Raw genomic sequence first — 25,938 nt, 5'->3', positions numbered from 1 at the left:
AGTTGCCCCGCTGCACGTGGGATCTTAGTTCCCTAACCAGGGATTGAACCCTCATCCCCTGCATTGAAAGGCAGATTCTTTACCACTGGACCACCAGGGAAATCCAACATATTCTTTTTTTTATTTTTTTATTTTTTATTTTTTATTTTTTTCTTTTTGCGGTATGGACCCAGCTGCTCTGCAGCATGTGGGATCTTCCCAGACCGGGGCACGAACCCATGTCCCCTGCACTGGCAGGCGGACTCTCAACCACTGCGCCACCTGGGAAGGCCTATTCTTTTTTTTAAAAAAATTACATTGTTTCACATGGTTCTCCTAGCTATAGGTAGAAAAAGTATTGAGGAGAGGAAGTTAAGTCATAATCAAACTTTGCTTTTTAAAAATTTATTTTTATAGGCATTTTCTAAAATCTCCAAATTTTGATGGTTGGTTCAAGACCCGGAGGAAGGAAATGACCCAGAAACTGGAGGCACTCCATCTGGAAGCTCTTTGTGAAGAGGTTAGAAAACAGCGTGTTTGTGTGATGATTAACAACTATTGAAAATAAAGTTATTCATAGAGGCTGAAAGGTTATATCCATATCCACTACTTTATAAATAGTAATAGCTAACTTTTCCAGATCATGTGCTATGTGCCAAGGACTGTGCAGGTGCTTTAAATGGATAATGTCTTTTAATCTTCATAGTTCATTGAAGTAGGTGTGTTATGATCTGCGTTATGAGACACTTGAGGATTATAAATTAAGTGATTTGCTTCAGATCACATCATTGCTAAGTAGTGGAACCAGCAGTGTGCTCGAGCCCACTTGCACTGGCTCACAAGAGCGAGCCATGTGCATCTCTTCCCAGCTCTGTATTCAGTGATCTCAGGTTGGTAGCTTGAAATCAGCTACAGAGGGAGAATTACACCACAGAAACTGGCAAATGGTATAAACCAGGAACTTTTCCTAAGAACCAGTTGTTAAGTATTTACTAGCATACCACTGGATGGAGTTAGAATTCAGATCCGAGCAGTCTAACTCAACATCTTTTCCACCATGCGTTATTCACCTTTCCCAGTTATTAATACATTTTTCCTGTATTTGGACGTTTTCATATTCTATATTTTGTCAGCAGACTATTTTAAATTAAGCTACTTTTAAAAATATAAAGGATAGTCTCAATTTGTGTTTAGCTTGAGGTGGGCTAGCCTCAGTGTTAACTTTCTAATCATAAACTCTCAGTGACTGGTTTTCAGAGAAAGAATACCATGAAGGCAACCACAAATAAGCCCAGGAAGAGCTTACTTGAAGATGCAAAGTTTGTTTCCAGTAATATATTCATGTTCACAATTATCTTGATTTGTTAGTTGATGTACCTTATAAATTACTCACTACTTAGTGGGGTTGGGGGTTAGTATCGTACCTTAAGTTCCAATTTTGTTTTTCTTGATTGATCTAAAGGGCCAGAAAGGAATTTCTTCCATTGTTTTTTTTTTTTTTTTTTTTTTCTTTGCGGTACACGGGCCTCTCACTGTTGTGGCCTCTCCCTTTGCGGAGCATAGGCTCCGGATGTGCAGGCTCAGCGGCCATGGCTCACGGGCCCAGCCACTCCATGGCATGTGGGATCTTTCCGGACCGGGGCACGAACCCATGTCCCCTGCATCGGCAGGCGGACTCTCAACCACTGCGCCACCAGGGAAGCCCCCTTCCATTGTGTTTTACTTCTGAATATTAGACAGTCATTTTGGCTAATGTCAAAAAGTATCTGATTCACATTGTCAGAATATCATGTACAGAATTATACTATAATGCTATGTCTGGGTTAAATACCCTGTTCTCCTTTTCCTTCCCGTCCTTTCTTCCCCGTAGCCTTGCCTATTGAAATAGAACAATTTGAATATTATTTTGAGTATTTACTGATTTGAGATTTGTTTATTCTTCTAGGACTTACTTCACTGGACCCAGAAACACACAGAAGTAGAAACAGTAGACCTTGTATTGAAGCTAAAAAACAAGCTGGTATGTAGCCAAAGCAGCCAAAGATCTGTGAAGTTAGTTTGCTCTTATTTGAGGTGATAGCTTTGATGTATCACAGAAGTTAATTTTTAAATGAGAGGACTTATGATTGGTCAATTGATGGTAGATCTGACTGAAAATACTTCATCACTCAAGCAAATCATAATGAAGCCATATATTTTTTTAGTTATTTACATGGAGTGTAATGAGCTTTACAAAAACCACTGTGACTTATATTTAATACCACATGGTCTGCATTGATATTATCTATTAATTTACATGAAGTCTTTTTTCGAGCTCAGCAATTGTATTGTTAAAGTGGCATGTTCTTTGCTTTTTTATAGATTCTGTAAATTCTGGTCTCAGTCTGAAGTTTCCAAATCTTTGACCATTAAAACTGTTTATTTAGAGAATACACTGTATTAATACAGCCTCAAAAGGTAATTTAAATGCTTCCAAATGTTCCTTATGTAGTTGCAGGCTGATCGAGAGCATTTACCTGTGAAACCTGACACTATGGAAAAGTTACGGACACACATAGATGCAATTATTTTAGCATTGCCAGAGGACCTACAAGGCATACTGCTCAAAACGGGGATGACATGATATTTGCCAGGATTTTCCAGCCAAAAGGATTGTACACCATGAAGCATACTGACACTTCAACCAGACGCCCAAGATCTCTCGGAGCGGAAAATAGCCGTGAATGCTAGCTACAGGGTTGAAAGACTATACTGTATAAACAGACCTTTTTAGTGCATTAGTTTTAAAAAAAATGGATATCTGTGGTGGTTCCACTTTAATACTGAAACACCGAAAGGCATTTCTATATTTTTAATCATGTTCTAAAGTGCTCTTATGAGAGACCTGTGGGGCCATCAGTTTAAGTGATTCCAAACTGCAGTGCTGGCATTGCAGATATTTTTTTAAATTGGTGCTTCTCTGCCCAATCATGGTAAAACTCAGGGGGATATAAAAATGACATTCACACTGGCTATCTTCTTAAGAAGAAGGAAAAGACTGAACTGTCAGACTGTAGTTAGGAGTGATTAATGCTTTTGTAGTGCCTTCCGTTGTCCTACGTGTTTCACAAAGCCCAGCTGCTAGTCTTGAAGCTTTTTCTTAACTTGATTATGATATGTAGTTTTTTATAAGGCATTCTTTTGAGTAATCATTGCTTAAAAATATGTTTTTTGCCTCCCATTGTGTTCATTATTGGTGGCATTGGTGTTTTTTTTTCAATTGTCATATAGGTTTCATTTCATTATTTTCTATACCAGTTTCAAATTTAATCTCAGTTTCACCAAAGGGAAGAAGACATCTAGTATTAATTATGGAAGAGTTTATTTCCTCTTACCCTTTGCTAATTGGGCCCAAGTTAATTAGCTTGTCTGTTTTTTAAAGGCATTCTAATTATAAACCTCATAATCAGCTACTTTTTTAAACTGAACTATTCTTATTTCAAAGGCATTTAAAAAACTTTTATGTGATAGTCATTTGAGCGATTATAAGACTGATTTCTAGCATTATTTGTTTGGTAGGGTTTTTCCCCCCAAAATTAATATTTCTCAGAATACTTTCCCTACTGTTGTTTGACATGGAACTTTTGCCTCAATCACTGTTACAGCTAGTTTTTTGTCATTGTTGTTTTTGTTTGTTTCTGTTTTGTTTTGTTTACACTATACTACCTTGCCAAAAATAGAAGATTGTGGTTTGGTAGAATAAGGTTCTTTCGTTAGTGTTTGAATAGGAGTGTCCTGAAGAAGCCACTGTTTAAAATAGGCACACATGACATAGCACATATGTAAATAGCTGTGTCTTGAATTACCCTTTACATATCCAAATTTAGTTGTAGGTTGTAAAAGAAATGGCTTCAGGAGCTATCTCTTATTCTCTGTTAATGTAACTCTTAAGGGCACTCCTGACCTAAGAAAGGGTCTTTGGTGTTTGTAACTGTGGTCTTCTATCCAAATGTGCCCTTTTCTCATGGATACAAGTCTCTTGAAGCATACCTCAAAGTCATGGAGAGAATGTGGCATTTGAAAGAAATCATTTGCCTTGAATCACATGAGTTATTTTGTGAAACAACAGTTGTCCTCATGGAAAAGGGGCAACTACTTTTATATGCTAAATTATTTCATATCTTCCTGGGAAACCTTATTTAGGTATAAATGGTCATCTTATTATTTTTCAAAAAGGTGTATTTTAATAATCTAACAATTTATACGTAGTTTGTGACCAGAGTTTGAAAATTGTTAGTGTCATATCAAGGATCTTTTAAATTATACCACTACAGGATGTATCATTTCAACTTTATTTTGCACAGCTAAAGAGAAGCAAAGGATGCCGATTAGCATAATAATGGTATCTTCATATTTACTATACTTAACAAAAAACCTAACACATGTTGAAAACCATATCATACTTAGCGGGTTTATCTATTAATTTCAAATTATGTACTTGTAAAAATAACTTAAAATTGCATTGGGAACCTGAGAAAGACTGGTAACTTTAATTTTTTGTGTGATTTTCAGAGCTGTCTTTTTTTTTTTTTTTCCCCCGGAGGAGACATTAAGATCTAAAACCTGCCATTTAATGTGTATCTTCACCAGCATCAGAAGGAATCACTGCTTTCAGGGTGTTATGTAATGCCTAGTGCCTTCTGTTTTCACTGAAAGGGGTTTTGAGAAGGCATTTATGGTCATTACTGAAAACCTAATTAAAGGCCTTGGATTTTAAAGCCCTTGGATATCTTGTATTATTTCTGAGTAAGATTGGAATGCTTGAAAAAATGCAGAGTAAGTGAAACCTTTGCATTATGGGATTACTTTTAGTTTCTAACTTATTTTTTAAATTTAAATGAAAACCTTCCTCTGTTTACTTCATTATGAACAGATGAATAGTCCATTTTATTAACAGACAGAATTAAGTGATTTCATATCCTTCCTACCAGTGTCTTGATTTTTGTGAAATGTTCTGATGAAAAAATTTTAGCTTAATAATCTAGGTATTATTAGATTCTCCGCTTGCTACCTTTTCTTTTCTAACCTTAAATCTCAAATTACTTTTATTTCTTCCTCTTCTTTTTTGAAAGTAGCTAGTATATAATACTGTTCTTCAGATTTTAATTTATTTTTTAATAATAAAATATATTGGATGTTACTCCTTTTTGAAGTTACTGGGTAATATCCTTCAAAGTATACTGTAAAATACATTGGTACATTTAGAAGAGATGCCATTAAAATTTGTCCTTTTGTTTTCACTTGCCCATAACTTAACTCACTTGTTTTTATATACCTGAATTTTACTTTCTTCTTTTAGCATAACTTGGGGGAAAATTTTTAACTACTAACTTTCTAATATTAGTCCTTTAAAAATAGATAGTTGAAGAAGGCAAAAAGCTTCTCTAATTATGGATGAATGTCATTTAAATAACAAAATATGTTAACTCATAATAATGACTAAATTATCACTAATAACTTGATATCCCTTCATATATTCAAGATACGGTACTTATATGCCATCTACGACTTGGTTGAATTATGGTATTTATTATTATATCAATAGAAATTAGCATTTGTTAATAGAGCTCCGAGAATTTTCCTTGTTTTTTTGAAATAGATAATGCATTTGATACAAGGTACAAAATCATGATTGCTAAAATATATCCCACATCTAACCAGTTTTTAGAAAAGCAGGTTTAAGGTTGATGATTAGTTAATGAAATAGGTTTATGACATTTATTTTGCAGTTATAACATTGCCTATCTCATTATGCACAAATGTTGAGAAAAAAAAGATGGCAGTAGAATTCTGCTATATCCTACTCTCCAGTGTTATTTCTGGACTTTTGAACACCAGCCTTTCTCTGTTACCCATTACTTGAATACCACGCTATGCCTTTCTTCAAATTAAGATTATTGTTGTCTAATTATCATAGGTTTCATTCTGTTTTACTAGTGTTAACACTAGGCTTGGGTTCTGTTTAAATTTTTAAAAAAGTTTTATTGGAGTATAGTTGATTTACAATGTCGTGTTAGTTTCTGCTGTACAGCAAAGTGAATCAGTTGTACATATACATATATCTACTCTTTTTTAGATTGTTTTCCTATATAGATCATTACAGAATATTGAGTAGAGCTCACTGTGCTATACAGGAGGTTCTTATTAGTTACCTATTTTATATATAGTAGTGTGTATGTCAATCCCAATCTCCCAGTTTATCCCTCCCCCTTTTCCCCCCTTGGTAACCATAAGTTTGTTTTCTACATCTGTGACTCTATTTCTGTTCTGTAAATAAGTTCATTTGTACCATTTTTTAGATTCCACATATAAGTGATATCATATGATATTTGTCTTTCTCTGACTTCACTCAGTATGACAGTCTCTAGGTCCATTCATGTTGCTGCAAGTGACATTATTTCGTTCTTTTTTATGGATGAGTTATATTCCAGTAATCTTCCAAAGAAGGTATGTACCACATCTTTATCCATTCATCCATCAATGGACATTTAGATTGCTTCCATGTCCTGGCTGTTGTAAATAGTGCTGCAGTGAACATTGGAGTGCATGTATCTTTTTGAATTACGGTTTTCTCCTGATATGTGCCCAGGAGTAGGATTGCTGGATCATATGGTAGCTCTATTTTTAGTTTTTTACGGAACCTCCATACTGTTCTCCATAGTGGCTATATCAATTTACATTCCCACCAACAGTGCAAGAGGGTTCCCTTTTCTCCACACCCTCTCCAGCATTTATTGTTTGTAGATTTTTTGGTGATGGCCATTCTGACCAGTGTGAGGTGATACCTCATTGTGGTTTTGATTTGCATTTCTCTAATGATTGGTGATGTTGAGCATCCTTTCATATGTTTGTTGGCAATCTGTGTATCTTCTTTGGAGAAATGTCTGTTTAGGTCTTCTGCCCATTTTTGGATTGGGTTGTTTGTTTTTCTGATATTGAGCTGCATGAGCTGCTTGTATATTTTGGAGATTAATCCTTTGTCAGTTGCTCCGTTTGCAAATATTTTATCCCATTCTGAGGGTTGTCTTTTCATCTTGTTTATGGTTTCCTTTGCTGTGCAAAAGCTTTTAAGTTTCATTAGGTCCCATTTGTTTATTTTTGTTTTTATTTCCATTACTCTAAGAGGTGGGTCAAAAAAGATCTTGCTGTGATTTATGTCAAAGAGTGTTCTTCCTATGTTTTCCTCTAAGAGTTTGATAGTGTCTGGCCTTACATTTAGGTCTTCAATCCATTTTGAGTTTATTTTTGTGTATGGTATTAGAGAATGTTCTATTTCATTCTTTTACATGTTAGTTGTCCAGTTTTCCCAGCACCACTTATTGAAGAGACTGCCTTTTCTCCATTGTATATTCTTGCCTCCTTTGTCATAGATTAGATGACCATAGGTGCATTGGCTTTTCTGTTTATTTTTGCCTCCCCATTTTCTTTGTCATCATACTATTTTTGCTTAGCCATTAGAAAGCTAAACTTCGTAAATCCTTTATTTATTTTTTTTTAATATCCCTCATGTTTTTCCATATCCACCAGGATGAATACTTTGTAGTATAAATTGCTTCTATATTGAGATAATTTTGAAAAACAGTAACTTTATGTTCCCAAGTTATCATACTTGCTATTAAGTGAGTGGATATTTAGACTTCAGTAGGAAGCTATCAAAATGATTGATTTTGATCGAACGAAATGGGTAAATATTTTTACAGCCAAAGGCTCTGGTGATAGAATCCAGAAATTTGTGTTTTTAAAAAACAGCTTTACTGAGGTGTAATTGACATACAATAAATTGAACACAAAGTATACAATTTGATAAGTTTGGACATTTGAATACACCCATAGAACCATCAGCACAGTCAAGATAGGAACATGTCTTGTCACCCCCCAAAATCTTCTTATGTTCCTTTGCACTCCATCCTGCCTCCCCTTTCCAAACAGCCACTGATCTGTGTTCTGTCACTGTAGATTAGTTTGTATTTTCTAGGTTTTACACACAGTATGTACTTCTTTTTTTGATCTGGCTTTTTTTCTTTCCTTTTTTAACATCTTAACACAGTATTTATTTGTCTTCCTTCTGTCGAACCCTGAGCCAACCACTTTCCCCAGGCTGCCTGGGGATGTGTAGGAAAAGGAACATACAGGGCCAATTAGATACGGTAGAAAGAACTATGGAGTTAGAGAGGACTCCTTAACATGGCAAAGAGAATGGAAAAGACTACCATCAGGAAAAAGAGTCCCATGGCCTCCAAGAGGGCAAAGCCCAGAATGGCATAGGAGGAGAGCTGTTGCATCAGAGAAGAGTTCCTGGCATAACCAAGGATGAGGCTCCCAAACACGGTGCCAGTCCCAGCCACCCCAACTGTGGCAGCCCCAGCCCCAGTGAACGTGGCTGCTGTGTCAGTGTCCCTAAAATGGCACTGGTTTGGAAGCTATGCCTAGGGATAAGGGAGGTCAAGAACCCTGAGGCTGCCAAGCTGCTGAGACTCTCATCTGTCAGCATCTGCAGTTGTTTCGTCACTACTGCAGACAGTGGTCGGCCCAGCAGCTCAGAGGTACTCCTCACCAGGGAGGGGAGTAAGGGGCTGTGGCAGGAAAGTGGCTCCCAGTGCAGAGAGTGATCTGACTTCTTTCACTCAGCGTAATGATTTTGAGATTCGTTCATACTGCATGTTTAAATAGTTGATTCTTTTTATTGCTCAGTGGTATTCCATTATATGGCTATAACACAAATTTCTTATCCAATCACCTGTTGATGAACGTTTGGGTCATTTCTAGTTTCTGTCTATTACAAATAAAGCTGCTATGAACACTCATGTACAAGTCTTTGTATGGACATGTATATCCTTTTATGTTGGGTAAATACTAGGAGTGATAGTGCGTGTGATAGCTGAATCATATGGTAGGTGAATGTTTAACTTTTTAAGAAATTGCCAAACTGTTTTTCAGAGTGGTTGTACTAATTTGTTTCCACCAACTGTGTATGAGAGTTTCAGTTTCTGCACATCCTACTCAACACTTGGTATGTGCAGCCTTTTTTTTTTTTTTTTTTTTTTTTGCCATGCTGTGTAGTTTGCAGGATCTTAGTTCCCCGACCAGGGATCAAACCTGTGCCCCCTGCAGTGGAAGCATGGAGCCCTAACCAGTGGACAACCAGAGAATTCCCTGCCCAGTCTTTTTAAATTTAGCCATTCTAATATGCTTGTATTGTTGTCTCACTGGGATTGTAAGTTGCATTTCCCTAATGACCTGTGATGTTGAACATCTTTCCATGTGCTTTCCATTAGTCATCTGTATATGTTCTTTGGTAAAGTGTCTGTTAAAATCTTTGCTCTTTTTAAAGACTGAGTTGTTTAAATTCTAGTGGTTGAATTTTGAGAGTTCTCTATACTTTTTTCTTTTTTAAAATAAATTTATTTATTTATTTTTTGGCTGCATTGGGTCTTCGTTGCTGTGTGCAGGCTTTCTCTAGTTGCGGTGAGCGGGGGCTACTCTTTGTTGCAGTGCGTGGGCTTCTCATTGCAGTGGTTTCTCCTGTTGTGGAGCATGGGCTCTAGGCGCACAGGCTTCAGTAGTTGTGGCACGTGAGCTCAGTAGCTGTGGCTTGAGAGCTCTAGAGTACAGGCTCAGTAGTTGTGGTGCACGGGTTTAGTTGCTCCACAACATGTGGGATCTTCCCAGACCAGAGCTCGAACCCATGTCCCCTGCATTGTCAGGCAGATTCTAAACCACTGCACCACCAGGGAAGCTCTCTATATACTCTTGATGCAAATTCTTTTTCAGATATACGGTCTACAAAATTTTTCTCCAAAGTTTATGCCTTTTTTCATTTTCATAACAGGTTTTTTTTTTTTTTTTGAGGTACGCGGGCCTCTCACTGTTGTGGCCTTTCCTGTTGTGGAGCACAGGCTCCGGACGTGCAGGCTCAGCGGCCATGGCTCACGGGCCTAGCCGCTCCGCGGCATGTGGGACCTTCCCGGACCAGGGCACGAACTCGTGTCCCCTGCATCGGCAGGCGGACTCTCAACCACTGTGCCACAGGTCTTTTGAAGAAGCAGAAATTTATGAATTTCTACACAAATTACTGCTGGTGATTGGAATTGTAAATTGGGGGAGAAGTAACATCTTAATATTGTCTCTGATCTATGAACAAAATGTATCTCTCCATTTATTTATGTCTTCTCTAATTTCTTAGCAGTATTTTATAGTTTTCAAGGTACAAATCTTTCATATCTTCTGTCAGAGTTACCCATATGCGTATCATATGTTTGATATTGTTGTAAATGATATCACTTTATAAAATTCAGTTTTCAATTTTCATTAAAAAGTCCAGTTCAAAATTCTAATATATAGTTGATTTTTGTATATTGATGTTGTATCCCACTACCTTACTAAACTCATTTATTAGATCTAGTAGCTTTATTTTGGCATATTCCATCATATTTTTTTACATAGAAGATCATGCCATCTATGAATAAAGACTGTTTTACTTCTCCTTTCCAATATGGATGACTTTTGTTTATTTTTCTTGCCTGATTTCACTGGCTGGAACCTCCAATGGAATGTTGAATAACATATATGAGACTAGACATCTGTCTTATTCCTGATCTTAAAGGAAAGCATTCAGATTTTTATCATTAGGTCTGATATTAGCTGTAGGTTTTTTGTAGATGTCCTTTATCAAGTTTATGAAGTCCTCTTCTATTCCTAGTTTGCTGAGTTTTTATCAGGAATGGACTCTGGATTTTGTTAAATGCTTTTTCTGAATCTATCAAGATGATTATATGGTTTTGTTTTGTTTTCATTTTGTGAATATGATTGGTTTGTTAACACTGATCAACTTTTGAATGTTAAACCAACTGTATTACTGGGATTAAACCCCACTTAGCCTTGATATGTTATCCTTTTAATATAGTTTTGGATTTGATTTGCTAAATTTTTGTTTAGAATTTTTGCATCTGTGTTCATGAGCAGTATTGGGTTGTAGTCTTTTTGTAATGACTGTCTGGTTTTGGTATCAGGCCTCATGGAGTGAGTTGGAAGACTTTGTGTCAAAATGGTGTTATTTCTTCCTTAAATGATGGTTGGTGGGAAGGTGTTTACATTTTCAACTTTTAAAAAGATACAAGGCTGTTAAGGTTATCTATTTCTTCTTGAGTGAGCTTTGGTATTTTGTGTTTTTCAAGAACTGTGTCCGTTTCATCTAAGTGGTGGCATTTAAAGGAATAAAATTGTTCATAATATTCCCTTGTTATTCTTTTATTATCTGTAGAAACTATAGTGATGTAACTTTTCTCATTCCTGATACTGGAGGTTTATGAATTTTATTCATCTTCTTAAAGAACCAGATTTTGGTTATATTGATTTTCTGTTGTTCTGTTTTCCATTTCATTGATTCTTACTTTTGTCTTTCCTTTCTTCTGCTTACTTTGGTTTTAATTTGGTCTTCTTTTTTTTTTTTAGTTTCTCAAGGTAGAAGCTGAGGTCATTGATCTGAGACCTTTTCTTTTCTCTAATATAGGTTTTTAGTGCTATACAGTTTCCCCTAAGTACTGCTTTAGTGGCATCCCATAAATTCTGTTATGTTCTATATTTATGTTCATTCAGTTCAAAATACCTTATAATTTCCTTTAGGATTTCTTTGATCCATGGGTTATTTAGAAGTGTTATTTCCTTTTTAAATATTTATAGATTTTCTAAAAATCTTTTTGTTCTTGATTTCAAATTTCATTTAATGTGGTCTGAGAACATACTTCATATGATCTGAGTCCTTTTAAATTTTTAAGATTCGTTTTATGGTCCAGAATATGGTTTATCTTTGTAAATGTTCTGGGTACACTTGAGAACAACGTGTATTTTGCTGTTGTTGGGTAGAGTGTTATATAAATGTCAGTTAGATCAAGTTTGTTCATAGTGTTGTTCACGTCCTTGCTGATTTTCTGCCTTCTTGTTCTGTCAGTTATTAAGAGAGGGCTGTTGAAATCTCTTGACCATAATTGTAGATTTGTGTATACTTTGCTCGGAAATCTAGTCTGATATTAATAGAATTCCAGGTTTCTTATGACTATTGTTAGCATGATATATCTTTTCCATACTTTTACCTACTTGTATTTTTGCATTTGAAATACTTTCGTAGGGTCTTCCCTGGTGGTCCAGGGAGTAAGTCTCTGCACTCCCAATGCAGAGGGCCCGGGTTCGATACCTGGTTGGGGAACTAGATCCCGCATGGATGCCACAACGAAGAGTTCGCATGCCGCAACTAAGAAGTCCACATGGGCTTCCCTGGTGGTGCAGTGGTTGAGAATCCACATGCTGATGCAGGGGACACGGGTTCGTGCCCTGGTCCGGGAAGATCCCACATGCCGCGGAGCGGCTGGGCCCGTGAGCCATGGCCACTGAGCCTGCGCGTCTGGAGCCTGTGCTCCGCAAGGGGAGAGGCCACAACAGTGAGAGGCCTGCGTACCGCAAAAAAAAAAAAAAAAAAAAAGTCCACATGCTGCAACTAAGATTCCGCATGCCGCAACTAAGAAGTCCGCATGGGGGCTTCCCTGGTGGCACAGTGGTTGGGAATCTGCCCACCAATGCAGAGGACACAGGTTTGAGCCCTGGTCCAGGAGGATCCCACATGCCGCGGAGCAGCTAAGCCCGTGTGCCACAACTACTGAGCCTGTACTCTAGAGCCCGCAAGCCACAACTACTGAGCCCGCATGCCACAACTACTGAAGCCTACACGCCTGGAGCCCGTGCTCCACAACAGGAGAGACTACCACAATGAGAAGCCCACACAGCGCAACGAAGAGTAGCCCCCACTCACTGCAGCTAGAGAAAGCCTGCACGCAGCAATGAAGACCCAATGCAACCAAAAAGAAATAGATAAAATAAATTTATTTAAAAAAAAAAGCCTGCATACCTCAACTAAGGAGTCTTCGTGCCACAACTAAGACCCGGTGCAGCCAAAATAAATAAATAAATAAATATTTTTTAAAAAGAGCCAGCTCTTCAATAAAATAAAATAAAATACTTTTGTAGGTAACATAATTCTTGCTTTTTTTTTTTTTTTTTCTGACCACGCTGAATGCCTTGTGGGGTCTTATAGTCCCCTGACCAGGGATCGAACCCAGGCCCACTGCAATGAAAGTGTCAAGTCCTAAACAGCAGACTGCCAGGGAATTCCCTAGTTCTTGCTTTTTTATCCAATTTCACAAATTTTGCCTTTTAATTGATACAATTTGTATCATTTACAATTACTGTGATTATTGCTGTGGTTACAAAAAATACATTTGAATTTATTATTTTGCTATTTGTTTTCTGTTTGTATTATCTGCTTTTATTCCCCTTTTCTTTTTTTTTCTGACTTCTTTTGAATTACTGGAATATTTATGATCTCGTTTTATCTCCTTTGTGGGATTATTAAGTATAACTCTTTGTTTTATTATTTTAGTGTAGTTGCTTTAAGATTTACAGCACACATTTGTAACTTACCAGTTCCCCCTCAAGTGATATTATGCCACTTGATGTATAGAATATTATAATAGTGTACTTCTGTTTGGCTCCTTCCAGCGTTTGTAATATTATTATTCATGGATTTTACTTTTACATAAGTTATAAATACCACAATACATTATTGTTAGTTTTGTTTAAATATAGTTCATTATTTTTTTTTAAGTTTTAAATAGTAAGAAAACAAATTCTTACATGTATACTCTTATACTTAACCTTTTCTGGTGCTCTTTATTCCTTTGTGTAGCTCTTTTTTTAAAATTTTATTTTATTTATTTATTTTTTTGCTTTATAACAAATTTAATCAGTTATACATATACATATGTTCCCATATCCCCTCCCTTTTGCGTCTCCCTCCCACCCTCCCTATCCCACCCCTCCAGGCGGTCACAAAGCACGGAGCTGATCTCCCTGTGCTATGCGGCTGCTTCCCGCTAGCTATCTACCTTACGTTTGGTAGTGTATATATGTCCATGCCGCTCTTTCACTTTGTCACAGCTTACCCTTCCCCCTCCCCATATCCTCAAGTTCATTCTCTAGTAGGTCTGTGTCTTTATTCCTGTCTTACCCCTATGTTCTTCATGACATTTTTTTTTCTTAAACTCCATATATATGTGTCAGCATACAGTATTTGTCTTTCTCTTTCTGACTTACTTCACTCTGTATGACAGGCTCTAGGTCCATCCACCTCATTACAAATAGCTCACTTTCATTTCTTTTTATGGCTGAGTAATATTCCATTGTATATATGTGCCACATCTTCTTTACCCATTCATCCGATGATGGACACTTAGGTTGTTTCCATCTCCGGGCTATTGTAAATAGGGCTGCTATGAACATTTTGGTACATGTCTCTTTTTGAATTATGGTTTTCTCAGGGTATATGCCCAGTAGTGGGATTGCTGGGTCATATGGTAGTTCTATTTGTAGTTTTTTAAGGAACCTCCATACTGTTCTCCATAGTGGCTGTACCAATTCACATTCCCACCAGCAGTGCAAGAGTGTTCCCTTTTCTCCACACCCTCTCCAGCATTTATTGTTTGTAGATTTTTTGATGATGGCCATTCTGACTGGTGTGAGATGATATCTCATTGTAGTTTTGATTTGCATTTCTCTAATGAGTAAAGATGTTGAGCATCCTTTCATGTGTTTGTTGGCAGTCTGTATATCTTCTGTGGAGAAATGTCTATTTAGGTCTTCTGCCCATTTTTGGATTGGGTTGTTTGTTTTTTTGTTATTGAGCTGCATGAGCTGCTTATAAATTTTGGAGATTAATCCTTTGTCAGTTGCTTCATTTGCAAATATTTTCTCCCATTCTGAGGGTTGTCTTTTGGTCTTGTTTATGGTTTCCTTTGCTGTGCAAAAGCTTTTAAGTTTCATTAGGTCCCATGTGTTTATTTTTGTCTTTATTTCCATTTCTCTAAGAGGTGGGTCAAAAAGAATCTTGCTGTGATTTATGTCATAGAGTGTTCTGCCTATGTTTTCCTCTAAGAGTTTGATAGTGTCTGGCCTTACATTTAGGTCTTTAATCCATTTTCAGCTTATTTTTGTGTATGGTGTTAGGGAGTGATCTAATCTCATACTTTTACATGTCCCTATCCTGTGTAGCTCTTTATGGTATCATTATCCTTCTGCCTGAAGAACTTCCTTTAACGTTTCTTGTAGTGCAGATTTGCTGTTGATGAATTCTTTCAACTTTTGTGTGTCTGGAAATATCTTTATCTTACCTTCTTTTTAAATGATATTTTTTGCTGCATATAGATTTCTAGGCTGTTCTTTTTGCCTTCTAGTATTTTAAAATGCTGCTCCACTGTCTTCCTTCTTGCATTATTTCCAGTGAGAAATATGTCATCTTTATGTATGTTCCTATGTAGCTAGTAAGTCTCTTTTTCTCTTGCTACTTTTTTTTTTTTTTTTGCGGTATGCGGGCCTCTCACTGTTGTGGCCTCCCCCGTTGCGGAGCACAGGCTCCGGACGCGCAGGCTCAGCGGCCATGGCTCACGGGCCCATCCGCTCCGCGGCATATGGGATCCTCCCAGACCGGGGCACGAACCCGTATCCCCTGCATCGGCAGGCGGACTCGCAACCACTTGCGCCACCAGGGAGGCCCTCTCTTGCTACTTTTAAGATTTTCTCTTTGTCACTGGTTTTGAGTTATTTGATAATGATAGGCTTTGATGTAGTTTTATTCAGGTTTCTTGTACAGTGTCAGTTGAGCTTCTTGAATATGTGGTTTTATAGTTGTAATCAAATTTGCAAAACTTTCGGTCATTATTTCTTCAAGTATTTTTTCTGTCTCCCTTCCCTTCTTTCAGGGACATCAGTTACTCACATATTAGGCTGCTTGAGGTTGTCCTACAGCTTACTGATGCTTTTCATGTTTTTGTTTTACTCATCTATCTGTATTTCATTTTGGATACTTTTGTATTGCTATGGCTTTAAGTTAGTCTTCTCTTTTGTATTGTCTAATCTGCTGTTAACTATCTAGTGTATTTTTCTTCTCAGACATGGTAGTTTTTATTTCTAGAAGCTTGATTTATGTCTTTCTTTTGTCTTTCATGTCTGTACTTTTAAAAAAAAATTTATTTATGTTTGGCTGCGTTGGGTCTTCGTTGCTGTGTGCAGGCTTTCTCTAGTTGTGGCGAGGGGGGACTACTCTTTGTTGCGGCCCGCAGGCTTCTCATTGCAGTGGCTTCTCTTGTTGCAGAGCATGGGCTCTAGGCACGTGGGCTTCAGTAGTTGTGGCTTGTGGGCTCTAGAGCACAGGCTCAGTAGTTGTGGCGCACAGACTTAGTTGCTCCATGGCATGTGGGATCTTCCCGGACCAGGGCTTGAACCCATGTTCCCTGCATTGGGAGGCAGATTCTTAACCACTATGCCACCAGGGAAGTCCTGTACTTACTTAAGATAACATCTCTCTCGGGCTTCCCTGGTGGCGCAGTGGTTGAGAATCCGCCTGCCGATGCAGGGGACACGGGTTCGTGCCCCGGTCTGGGAAGATCCCACATGCCGCAGAGCAGCTAGGCCCGTGAGCCATGGCCGCTGAGCCTGCGTGTCCAGAGCCTGTGCTCTGCAACGGGAGAGACCACAACAGTGAGAGGCCCACATACTGCAAAAAAAGAAAAAAAATAATAATCTTAAGTTAGATGCCAGAATTTTACCTTGTTAGACGTTGGATATTTTTGTATTCTTAAAAATTTCTTGAGCTTTGTTCTAGGGTGCAATTAAGATATTTGCAAACAATTTGGTCCTCTCAGGTCTTTTATGACTTGTTAGGTAGGTTCGAAGTAATGCTCAATATAGAACTAATTATTCTTCAGTACTGAGGGGAGACCTTCTTGAGTATCCTACTCACTATCCCATGAATTATGAGTTTTTTCAGTCTTGCTGATGGGAACAGGCACTGTTCTCTTTAATCCTTTGATGAGTCTTTGGCTTTTCGGTCGTTTCTGCACATGCATGTACTTACCGGTACTCTGCTGAATATTCTAGGGGAACCTTCTGTAGATCTCTTTCTATACAAGGTGTTTTTCTTGCTTTGCTCTCTCCTCTCTGGCATTCTGCCCTAAAGTTTGGTTTCCTCAGACTTTCAGCTCAAGGAGTTCACCAGCCTACCCCTCTGTTCCCCTTTCTGTGCTATGGCCTGGAAACACTCTCAAGGCAGTAAGCAGGGGCAGTCTCAGATTCAGGTCTTACTGCATTTGTTTTCTGTCTTTCAGGAATCATTGTCTTTCATTGCCTGGTGTCCAGGGTCTTGAAAACCATTGTTTAATAAATTTTGTCTGTTTTCTAAAAAATTATTTTAGGTGAGGGGGTATATCTGGTCTTTGTTACTTTATCTTGACTAGAAGTGAGAGTCCCAGCAATCTGGTTTTAACAATCCCTGTAAGGAATCCTGATGCATGTTAAAATTTGAGAACCATACAGATATTTGAATTTAATGTTAGATGATTGTTTCACTATCAACCATCATTTACCGTGAAGACATGAGTCAGTAAATCTAATTTTTGGAGGAAAAATTTTTTTGAGTAAATTCATTTCTGTTTTGTAGCATGGAAGATATGTGAGTAATTATGAGACATTTGAAATATTTATACAGTCAGGATAGATGGAGATTTGGGTAAGGGGAAGAAGGTTTTCTGAAATAAAAAATGATGTTGATGTTGTTATGGTACATAGCAGTCTTAGACATTCAGCTTCATGCTACCTAATAATTTCTTTAACCATTGTTAAACAAAAGGTCATTTCTGGGAGGAGTTGGAACAGCAATTAAGTCCTGGTTTGCTGTAGTGGGTAAGGGGAAGCAAATGACTCCATTTTGGGTCTGCTTCTTCTTTAACAATTTCCCCCTTCTGATCAAACTCTCAGCATAAATGAGATGTGATAAAAAATTAAGGCATTAGTGCCACTCTCAGCTGCCATAGGTCACTCTCTGCATCCCTAGGTCATGACATTTTTCCTTAAGCCCTGTGACATTCACAAGTCATGGCTCATAATCCTTAAATTGGTTACTCTCTTTGCTTCTTTTCTGTTGTTCTAGTCTTAGGGTGATCATTTGCATGGTGGTTAGTGGCTGCAAACACGCATTTAAAGCTTTTGAGAGGATACAAAGCACCAGGGGGATTACTATGATTATAATAAGCAGGATAATTTCCAGTGTTTGGAGTGGACTTTGAAGCTATGGTCTCCAAGACCCAAACCAATCAAAGAAAGACCCCATTCAGAGTCATCTTCTTAAGCCAAGTGTCTTGCTTAATACGTAACTGAATTTCAACCCCCCCAAGAAAGTCCAAGGATCTTTGCTGGGAGGCTATTGCTTAGCAGTGGATCCTGCTGTACTTTCAAGAGTTAAGGAAAGGTTCCTGATCATAGCCTCATTTGTATTTATTCCTAACCAGGGAAGTAGGGACCTGCCAAGGGAAGCAAATCCTGAATCATAAATGCCTCCTGGTAGGCCCTTTTGAGAACAGTTAGGGTCACAGTTAGGTAACTTAGGAAGCATTGCCCAGCTGTGCACCAGCCATCTAGGCATTCATATGCCCAAGGAGAATGATAACCACCAAAAAATAAATCCTGTCCACTAAGGTGGCATTGTTAATGGATTCATCTGCAAGAATTGTTGCATTTGCCCATTTAAGGCCGGGGTTGGTTAGATTTTTTTCCTAGCTTGCAATAAAAAGTTGTTCTAAATTCTAGAGATTACCTTCCTTAGCAATGGCCTGGAAGATGTGGCTGATGGCATTATCTTTCCAAGTCAGTGCCAGAATAAAGGAAAGAGAAGAAAAGATTTTGTGTTTAGCTGAAACGGGAAGTCTTGATCTGGCGTCTTGGATGGAAGCAGTCTACATCGATGTCCACTACTTCTTATCCTTGTCAACTTGATTTGGAGGTCTCCAGTGTTCATACAGGCCCAGATGTCAGTTGGAGCCTCCTTTAGCTATGATATATGTATACAAGGCTTATTGCCTTCTAGTTTTGCAGCAGTGCAAGTGGCCAGAAGCACTTGGTAAGTTTCCTTCCAGTGGGGCTTGAGGGTGGTTTTTTTCTGATAATGCCTCCAGAATATCCAGTCACCAGGCTCCAGACTCTGACCAACAAGGTTTCCCTAAATTGGAATATGGGAAAGCTTCTTTAACCCGTTGGTAATAGGCTTGAAAATAAGATATTAAAGACTTACAGTAGCTGATCATACTAGCATGGGACTACAAAGGATCAGCAGAAGGTTGTATACCAATAGACATTGGTCTGCCCATGATTATCTCATGTGGAGTGAGTTTATGTTTCCCAAAAGTGGTATTATGAACAGTCAGCAAGACCACAGGCAATACCTTAGGCCAGGGGAGTCCAGTATAGAGGTGTGACAATTAACAGCACTAAAATCTAATATCTACAAAGGTAAAAACTTAATTTTTCTCTCTATAATTACTCCCATTTTTTTTACTATAGATAATCACAGTAAAACTAAATTTGTATGTATTAAACTTGACCTGATTATTTATATACATGCAGCAAGAACAGTGATTGACCATATAAGTATTTTTGTAAGATTGCTTTGCTAGAACCTTGTAAGCAAAATAACAGCTTGATTTTTCCAAGCAGTTCCTTGAAGCTGTCTGGTCATATGAGGCTATGTACGTTTCTCTCAAACATTACATTCCAGTGAAAGCCTTGGTAATTGTGTCCTTTTACAAGGAGAACAGGTTCTTTTTCTTTCTTTTTTTTTTTTAATTTCCTTTGCTATTCAATAAAACAAAAGCTGTTATTTTCCTCCCTCTTCCATAGATTCCATGAATTCTAACATGGAGCCATAAAAGCAGTAGATTTTAGAAAATGTACTTCATAACATTACCTATATTGACAGGATACAATCCAGAAATGGTAATCTCCAACTCCAGATTTTATTGTCCTATCACAGGTCCCCCTTGTTAATGCAAAGTCTGTTATTCATATCCCAATTAGAAGTAATGGCAAAGAACAAAAGGCAGAAAATGAAAAGAATACTTCACATGTGATGATATAACAACCTTTGTATACTTAACAAATTTATGTCAACTATTTACTAGCAAGGAAAATGGAAAAAGGCTCTTGTGGCCAACGAAGTGTAATTTTTCCTGTAGGAAAGGTGAAATATATATAATGGGTAAGATATCCAGAACCTCCCACAGGAGGCCAGTTGGAAAAGTCCAACAAATGTCAGAGTGTCATTTTTCAATGACCCCTTACTTAGAAAACAGTTTTTTAATTATATAAAAATAGAAGCTACTTGCATATTCAAAGTACACTTCAATTTACCCATGGATCCAGCAAACTTCATAATGGAAAGACAAAAATGTTATTAACTGATTTAATGAAAAAACATGACCTATTAAACTTACATACTAGGGCTAAGGGTACTTACAGAATCATCTCAATTCAGTGTACATTGGTAAAAGTAACAAGCAGAATCCATGCTCCACAGAATTACTTTATGAAGGAGGGACTGATTAAAATATATATATATATATATAACATAACTTTCATTCATATTGTGAATTTTCAGGAGCACTATATGTGAATTAATTTGCATCAGGCTTTCCAGTATTACTTGTATTTGTGGGATTTCTCTCCAGTGGGAGTTTACATATGACTTTGATGGTATTTGTTGAAATTGAAAAATTTCCCATGTTTTTCACATTTATATCGTTTCTGCCTGGTGTTCATTCTCACGTTATTTTGTAAGGATTTGGGCAAATTGAAGGCTTTCTCACTTTGCCTACATTCAAGAGATTTCTCTCCATTCTGAGTTCTTTCATGGCTTCAAAATGTACTGCAGTAACTGAAGGCTTTCCCACATTCCTTGCATTCATAGGGTTTCTCTCCAGTATGAGTTCTCTCATTTATCTTAACACAATTGGAACAATTGAAGGCTTTACCCATTGTTCCATTCATAGAGTTTCTCCCCAGTGTGACTCTTTTCATGTCTTTGAACAGACTGGTATTAACTGAAGGCTTTTCCACATTGCTTACATTCACAGTGTTTTTCCAGTGTGAGTCCTTTCATAGGAACAGATTTGTGGTAACTGAAGGCTCTCCCACATTCCTTACATTTATATGACTTCTCTCTGTAGTCCTCATATTCATATGGTTTGGGTGCAGTGTGAGAAGGAGAACAGATTCTTATTGAACTTATGCAGATAAATATATTATCATGAAAATAAGAATATTCACTGAGAGATTCTGAATTCTGGAGGGAGCAGGTAGGGAGAAAAGTAAATGTTTCATCTTTGTTCACAAAGGTATACTTTACCAAACTGCCATTAAGTCCTAGCTAGCTTCAGAGAAAAGGTTTCCTTAAATCTGGAAATCCAAAATGTTAGAGCATCCTCCTGAGTTTATGCAGTCCCATGTAATTAATACTTGCTCTGCTTGAAACCAGTATTTCCATTAGTTCTCTTGACCTTGCCTCATGATTGAGGGTGATATAGGGACAGTGGTAATTCCAAGAAGTTTGTCAGTTTTTCATTAAGGTTCATATGACTTGCCCAATGAAGTGGGTACCTTGATCAGTGGAGATTGTGAAAGGTCTACCCAAAGTGGGAAACCCATTGTCTAACAATTTCCTTGCCACTGTGAGGGCATCAAGCCTTATGGCAGAGGAAGGCTTCAGCCCATCTGAAAAAAATGTATACAATAACAAAAACATATTGATAACCCATACTAAGTGGCAGTTGAATGAAGTCCAGCTGCAGGTGTTCAAAGGGTCCAGAGGGAAGAGATGAGGCCTGTGCAGAAGGAATGCAAAAAATGAAAACTGGGGTTTGCCAGAGAGTCTGGAAGAACCAAGTGGCTGTCCTGGGTTTCCTATAGCCATGACTGTTTAAATTACAGCCATTGTTTACCCATCTTAATTTCTCTCTTTCTGGAACAGACTGTTGCCATGTTGGAAGGATATCAGAATGGCAAAGCTCTGGCAATGAGGGGTCTTTTTTTTTTTTTTTTCCAGAAGTAGAATAGACGTCATCCACAGGTACCACAGTCTTTACGGATTCTGTTGCTACTGCCTTTGCATAAAAGCTAGGGCATTTCCCTGATATTCAAGTTCAGTCCTTTTAGTGTGAGCCTCAATTTTGATGACAGACAACATTATGCCAGGACATATCAGACTTCCAGGAATTTCATACAATTTCTGGAACACTTATTAACACACACCTATACAGACACAACAAAGAAGGCTTAATGTTACTTATTTGACAATGCTTCCCATGTAATTTAACATATCAAATAAGCCTAAATTAGTTTAACATCTCCCTTTTTATGAGATGAGAGAATAAATTCTTTGAGATATTTCAGGGTCCCCTGAGAAATCCCAAAGTTAACTAGAGATCAAAAGGACTTCATATAGCATTTGATTTGCGGCAGCTATCAAAGAATATCAAAAGTTTGGACACTTGACTAAATAGGATCACAGATCATGAAACAATACTTAATTATCTATTTGGCCAAAATGATAAAAAAAACATTGTCCTTTTAACAGATGAAATCATTTTAGTTTTTTTTGTTTTTGTTTTTTTTTTTGGTATGTGGACCTCTCACTGTTATGGCCTCTCCCGTTGCGAAGCACAGGCTCTGGACGCGCAGGCTCAGCAGCCATGGCTCACGGGCCCAGCCACTTCACGGCATGTGGGATCTTCCCGGACCGGGGCATGAACCCCCGTGTCCCCTGCATCGGCAGGCGTACTCTCAACCACTGCGCCACCAGGGAAGCCCTCGTTTTAGTTTTACATAAGTACACTACTAATTTTAAAGCATAATTTAAAAACCCTTATAATTCAGTTTTATCCAGCTTGATTACACAAGGTAAAATTCTCTCTCACTGTCTTCTGAAATAACCAGAAGTTCTAGTTTAGACAAAATTACTCTAATTTCCTTCAACAAATTTGCATCTTTATTCCTCAAACCTCTTCTTAACCAAAAACACATCATGCTCTCCTTACATACAGAACTGTCTCCTCTATTTCCAGTAGTCTTAATTATAATACATGCATTAATTATAACTTTTAACCCTTGGAAACTTTTATTTCTACAAGCATGTTCTCCTTTTTCTTTAGTTTCTCTATAGTAGGAAGCCAAAAGTAGATGAACCTATATTTAGCAATTAATGTATCAGTATTTTATCCCATTTGGAAATGATCCAGATATTCAATAAACCCTATTATTTAATTTAACTTGCAAAATCTTTAAAGTTTCAAGTTACCAGAGAGATTTGGGTAATTTTTTTAAGTACACATAAAATATAATTATTGCTAAAGAGTTCACCTAAAAACGTTTTCTCTTATATCTATGACTTGCTCCTAACTGATACTTTGATTACTTTCCTGCGGACACATTTTTTAAAAGAGGCAACATGAGCCTACCTGACCAGTTAACCCAGGTAAAATAAAAAATTATATACTTGATGCTGATAATTCTAGAAACATGCCTATTTTTACACCAGTGAACTTAAACTAGCTTTAATTTATCCTGGATCACACAAACTTGAAAAACATCTGGGTTAGTTTCTATATTTCTGAGTTTTAGAATACCCAATCCTTAACTTATATATATATATGCACTTGTTCGTTTTTAAGCCAATCAAATAGAGCACTTTACAAATTTTTTTGTAAGGGTTTCTTTTTTCTTTTTTTTTTTACGGTTTTAAAAATTATTTATTTTTTTGGCTGTGTTGGGTCTTTGTTGCTGCCTGTGGGTTTTCTCTAGTTGCAGCGAGCTTATTACTCTTCGTTGCGGTGTGCAGGCTTCTCTTTGCGGTGGCTTCTCTTGTTGCAGCACACAGGCTCTAGGCGTGCGGGCCCAGTAGTTGTGGTGCCCAGGCTCTAGGGTGCACGGGCTTCAGTGGTTGTGGCTCGAGGGCTCAGAACTTGTGGCTCCCAGGCCCTAGAGTGCAGGCTCAGTAGTTGTGGTGCATGGGCTCAGTTGCTCTGCAGCATGTGGGATCTTCCCAGGCCAGGGATTGAACCCTTGTCCCCTGCATTGGCAGGCAGATTCTTAACCACTGAGCCACCAGGGAAGTCCCTACAAATTAATTTTGATAATACCATCCAGAGGTGGAGAATATCACACATTTACAACATGTGTAAATATAAACGCACAGAGACACAGAGACCTTATAGTTACTAGTATTTGTGTAAAAGTCACAAAAGTTTTTTTTTTTTTTAATGATTTTTACCCCTTTTGATAAGAATTACCTCCCTGATGTTTGCATCTCCAAGAATGGCTTTTAGGTCCTAGAGAGAATGGGGGTATAAAATCTATATCACAAAGGCACAAAGTATCCAAGTTTTTTACAAGATGGATTTTTGGGGTATATCTGTAAGACAGTTCTGTTTCTAATGTCACAATGTCTACAAGTATTTTAAGATGAACGGGGAGGTTTTAGGATTAAAAGGACTGACACACCGATTCACCTATTGTTTGAATGCCTCTTTCCCTTTGAGTGTATTTAGCTTAGGAGAGAAGGCCTAAAAAAATTCCTAGGAGGCCCTGAATATCAGCTTCTCCCATTTGGCCAAGTTATCAAATCCTTTCAAATATATTGTCAGGTTTCATCCAGGACAAACAATAAATATTTCTGGTGGTATTCAATAACCTCATCAATTTTAATTTTTGTTTCCCCTCGGCTGTTTAAGGAAATACATAGCAGTTTGCCAGAAAATCCCTCGGAGTCATCAAGTCTGGGAGGGACCCATATGAGGCCATTTAAGTTGATGCTGAAGAATTGACATAGGGTTTTTGAGGATAGTTTTTTCCAGTGTCCCAGTTGATTGAAATTGAGACATCATTTTGCGGGCCAATGTTTTGATGAGGAAGCCTAGGAGGGTGTAATGGGTTAGACCTAGTTATTGTTTTAGATACCTTTTGTACCTGATTTTTCATTAGCCTTTTATGACAAGTATTTCAAAGAGGCTATCTGGGAATTTCAAAATCTTTTGGAGGCTTCTTCACACTAATTAAAATAGGTATTCCATTCTGTTTGTTCCATATGGGAACCCTTGCTTTTAAGTGTACTTAAAAGAAAAAAAAGAAAGGCAGTAGTATCATGGTGAAGGGTGTTGACATGAGAAGAAATGGGTTCTTATCCCAGTTCTTACTAGCTGTGATACCTTGGGCAGGTTACTTAACTTCTCTGACTCTGATTATCCTTATCTTTACAATGGAGATATTTCAGTGGGCCATTATCCTGTTTTGTAACCTCCATTAGCTTCTTGATGTGTAGCAAATCTTAAAGGGAAATCTGAAAAATCTATTCCTGACATCTTCATTTGATTTTTTGGTTTAGGTTTTAGAGGCTAGTGATGGAGATAAGGATTCTTTCCATCTGTTTTGCTTAACTAAGCAGAACATATGGATTATATTTTGGAAGAAGTTATGAGGAACGGGACCCATTTCATTTGTCTTGAGAAATTTAGAAAATCAATTTAAGAAGACCCTTAGATCAGGTGAACATTGTTTTAAGGAATTCTAAAAAAACTCAAAGCAGACATAAAAACTTATAGGATACAAGAATGTTTTGTTTTATCTAGCAAGCTTCCAAAATGCAATTTTAAGTTATTCAACTGCTAAGCAACTCTTTATACGTATTTCCAGTGAAAAGGAAGTTTTCTTCTCAAAAAGGGAGATATAGTCTATAATTCCGTTTAAGTCAAATTCTGGGAAAATATGTGGATCTCTCAGGTAATTGCATAGACTTTCAGTTATTACAAAATCAAATAGCATTTTGTTGCACACCAGAAATTAATAAACATGTCTATTAAGTTGCTTTTAAAGAGTTTAAAAATCTGAGTACAAAAATCAGTTGCTTACCCTTTGCATTTCCCTGTTCTTCAAATGTTGTATATTTAATTGAAATTTAATTTCACCTTGCTTAAGAATGTTATTATTGGAACATTTGGAAAT

General features: G+C 37.5%; 1 protein-coding gene across 2 annotated transcripts in view; it reads left to right on the top strand.

The window, feature by feature from the left end:
- DENND6A (DENN domain containing 6A) overlaps positions 1-4,736 on the top strand; it is a 53,756-nt gene extending 49,020 nt beyond the window's left edge. For both annotated transcript variants that reach the window (XM_060110674.1, XM_060110673.1), the window contains exons 18-20: positions 397-499; positions 1,925-1,999; positions 2,471-4,736. In XM_060110674.1, the coding sequence (XP_059966657.1) occupies positions 397-499; positions 1,925-1,999; positions 2,471-2,602 (310 nt within the window). In that variant the 3' untranslated portion in view covers positions 2,603-4,736. The remainder of the gene's footprint in view (positions 1-396; positions 500-1,924; positions 2,000-2,470) is intronic.
- Positions 4,737-25,938: the final 21,202 nt, after the last annotated feature.

Source organism: Mesoplodon densirostris, chromosome 10, assembly GCF_025265405.1.
Source record: "Mesoplodon densirostris isolate mMesDen1 chromosome 10, mMesDen1 primary haplotype, whole genome shotgun sequence".
NCBI classification, from domain to species: domain Eukaryota; kingdom Metazoa; phylum Chordata; class Mammalia; order Artiodactyla; family Ziphiidae; genus Mesoplodon; species Mesoplodon densirostris.
This window is presented reverse-complemented; position numbering and strand designations above follow the sequence as displayed.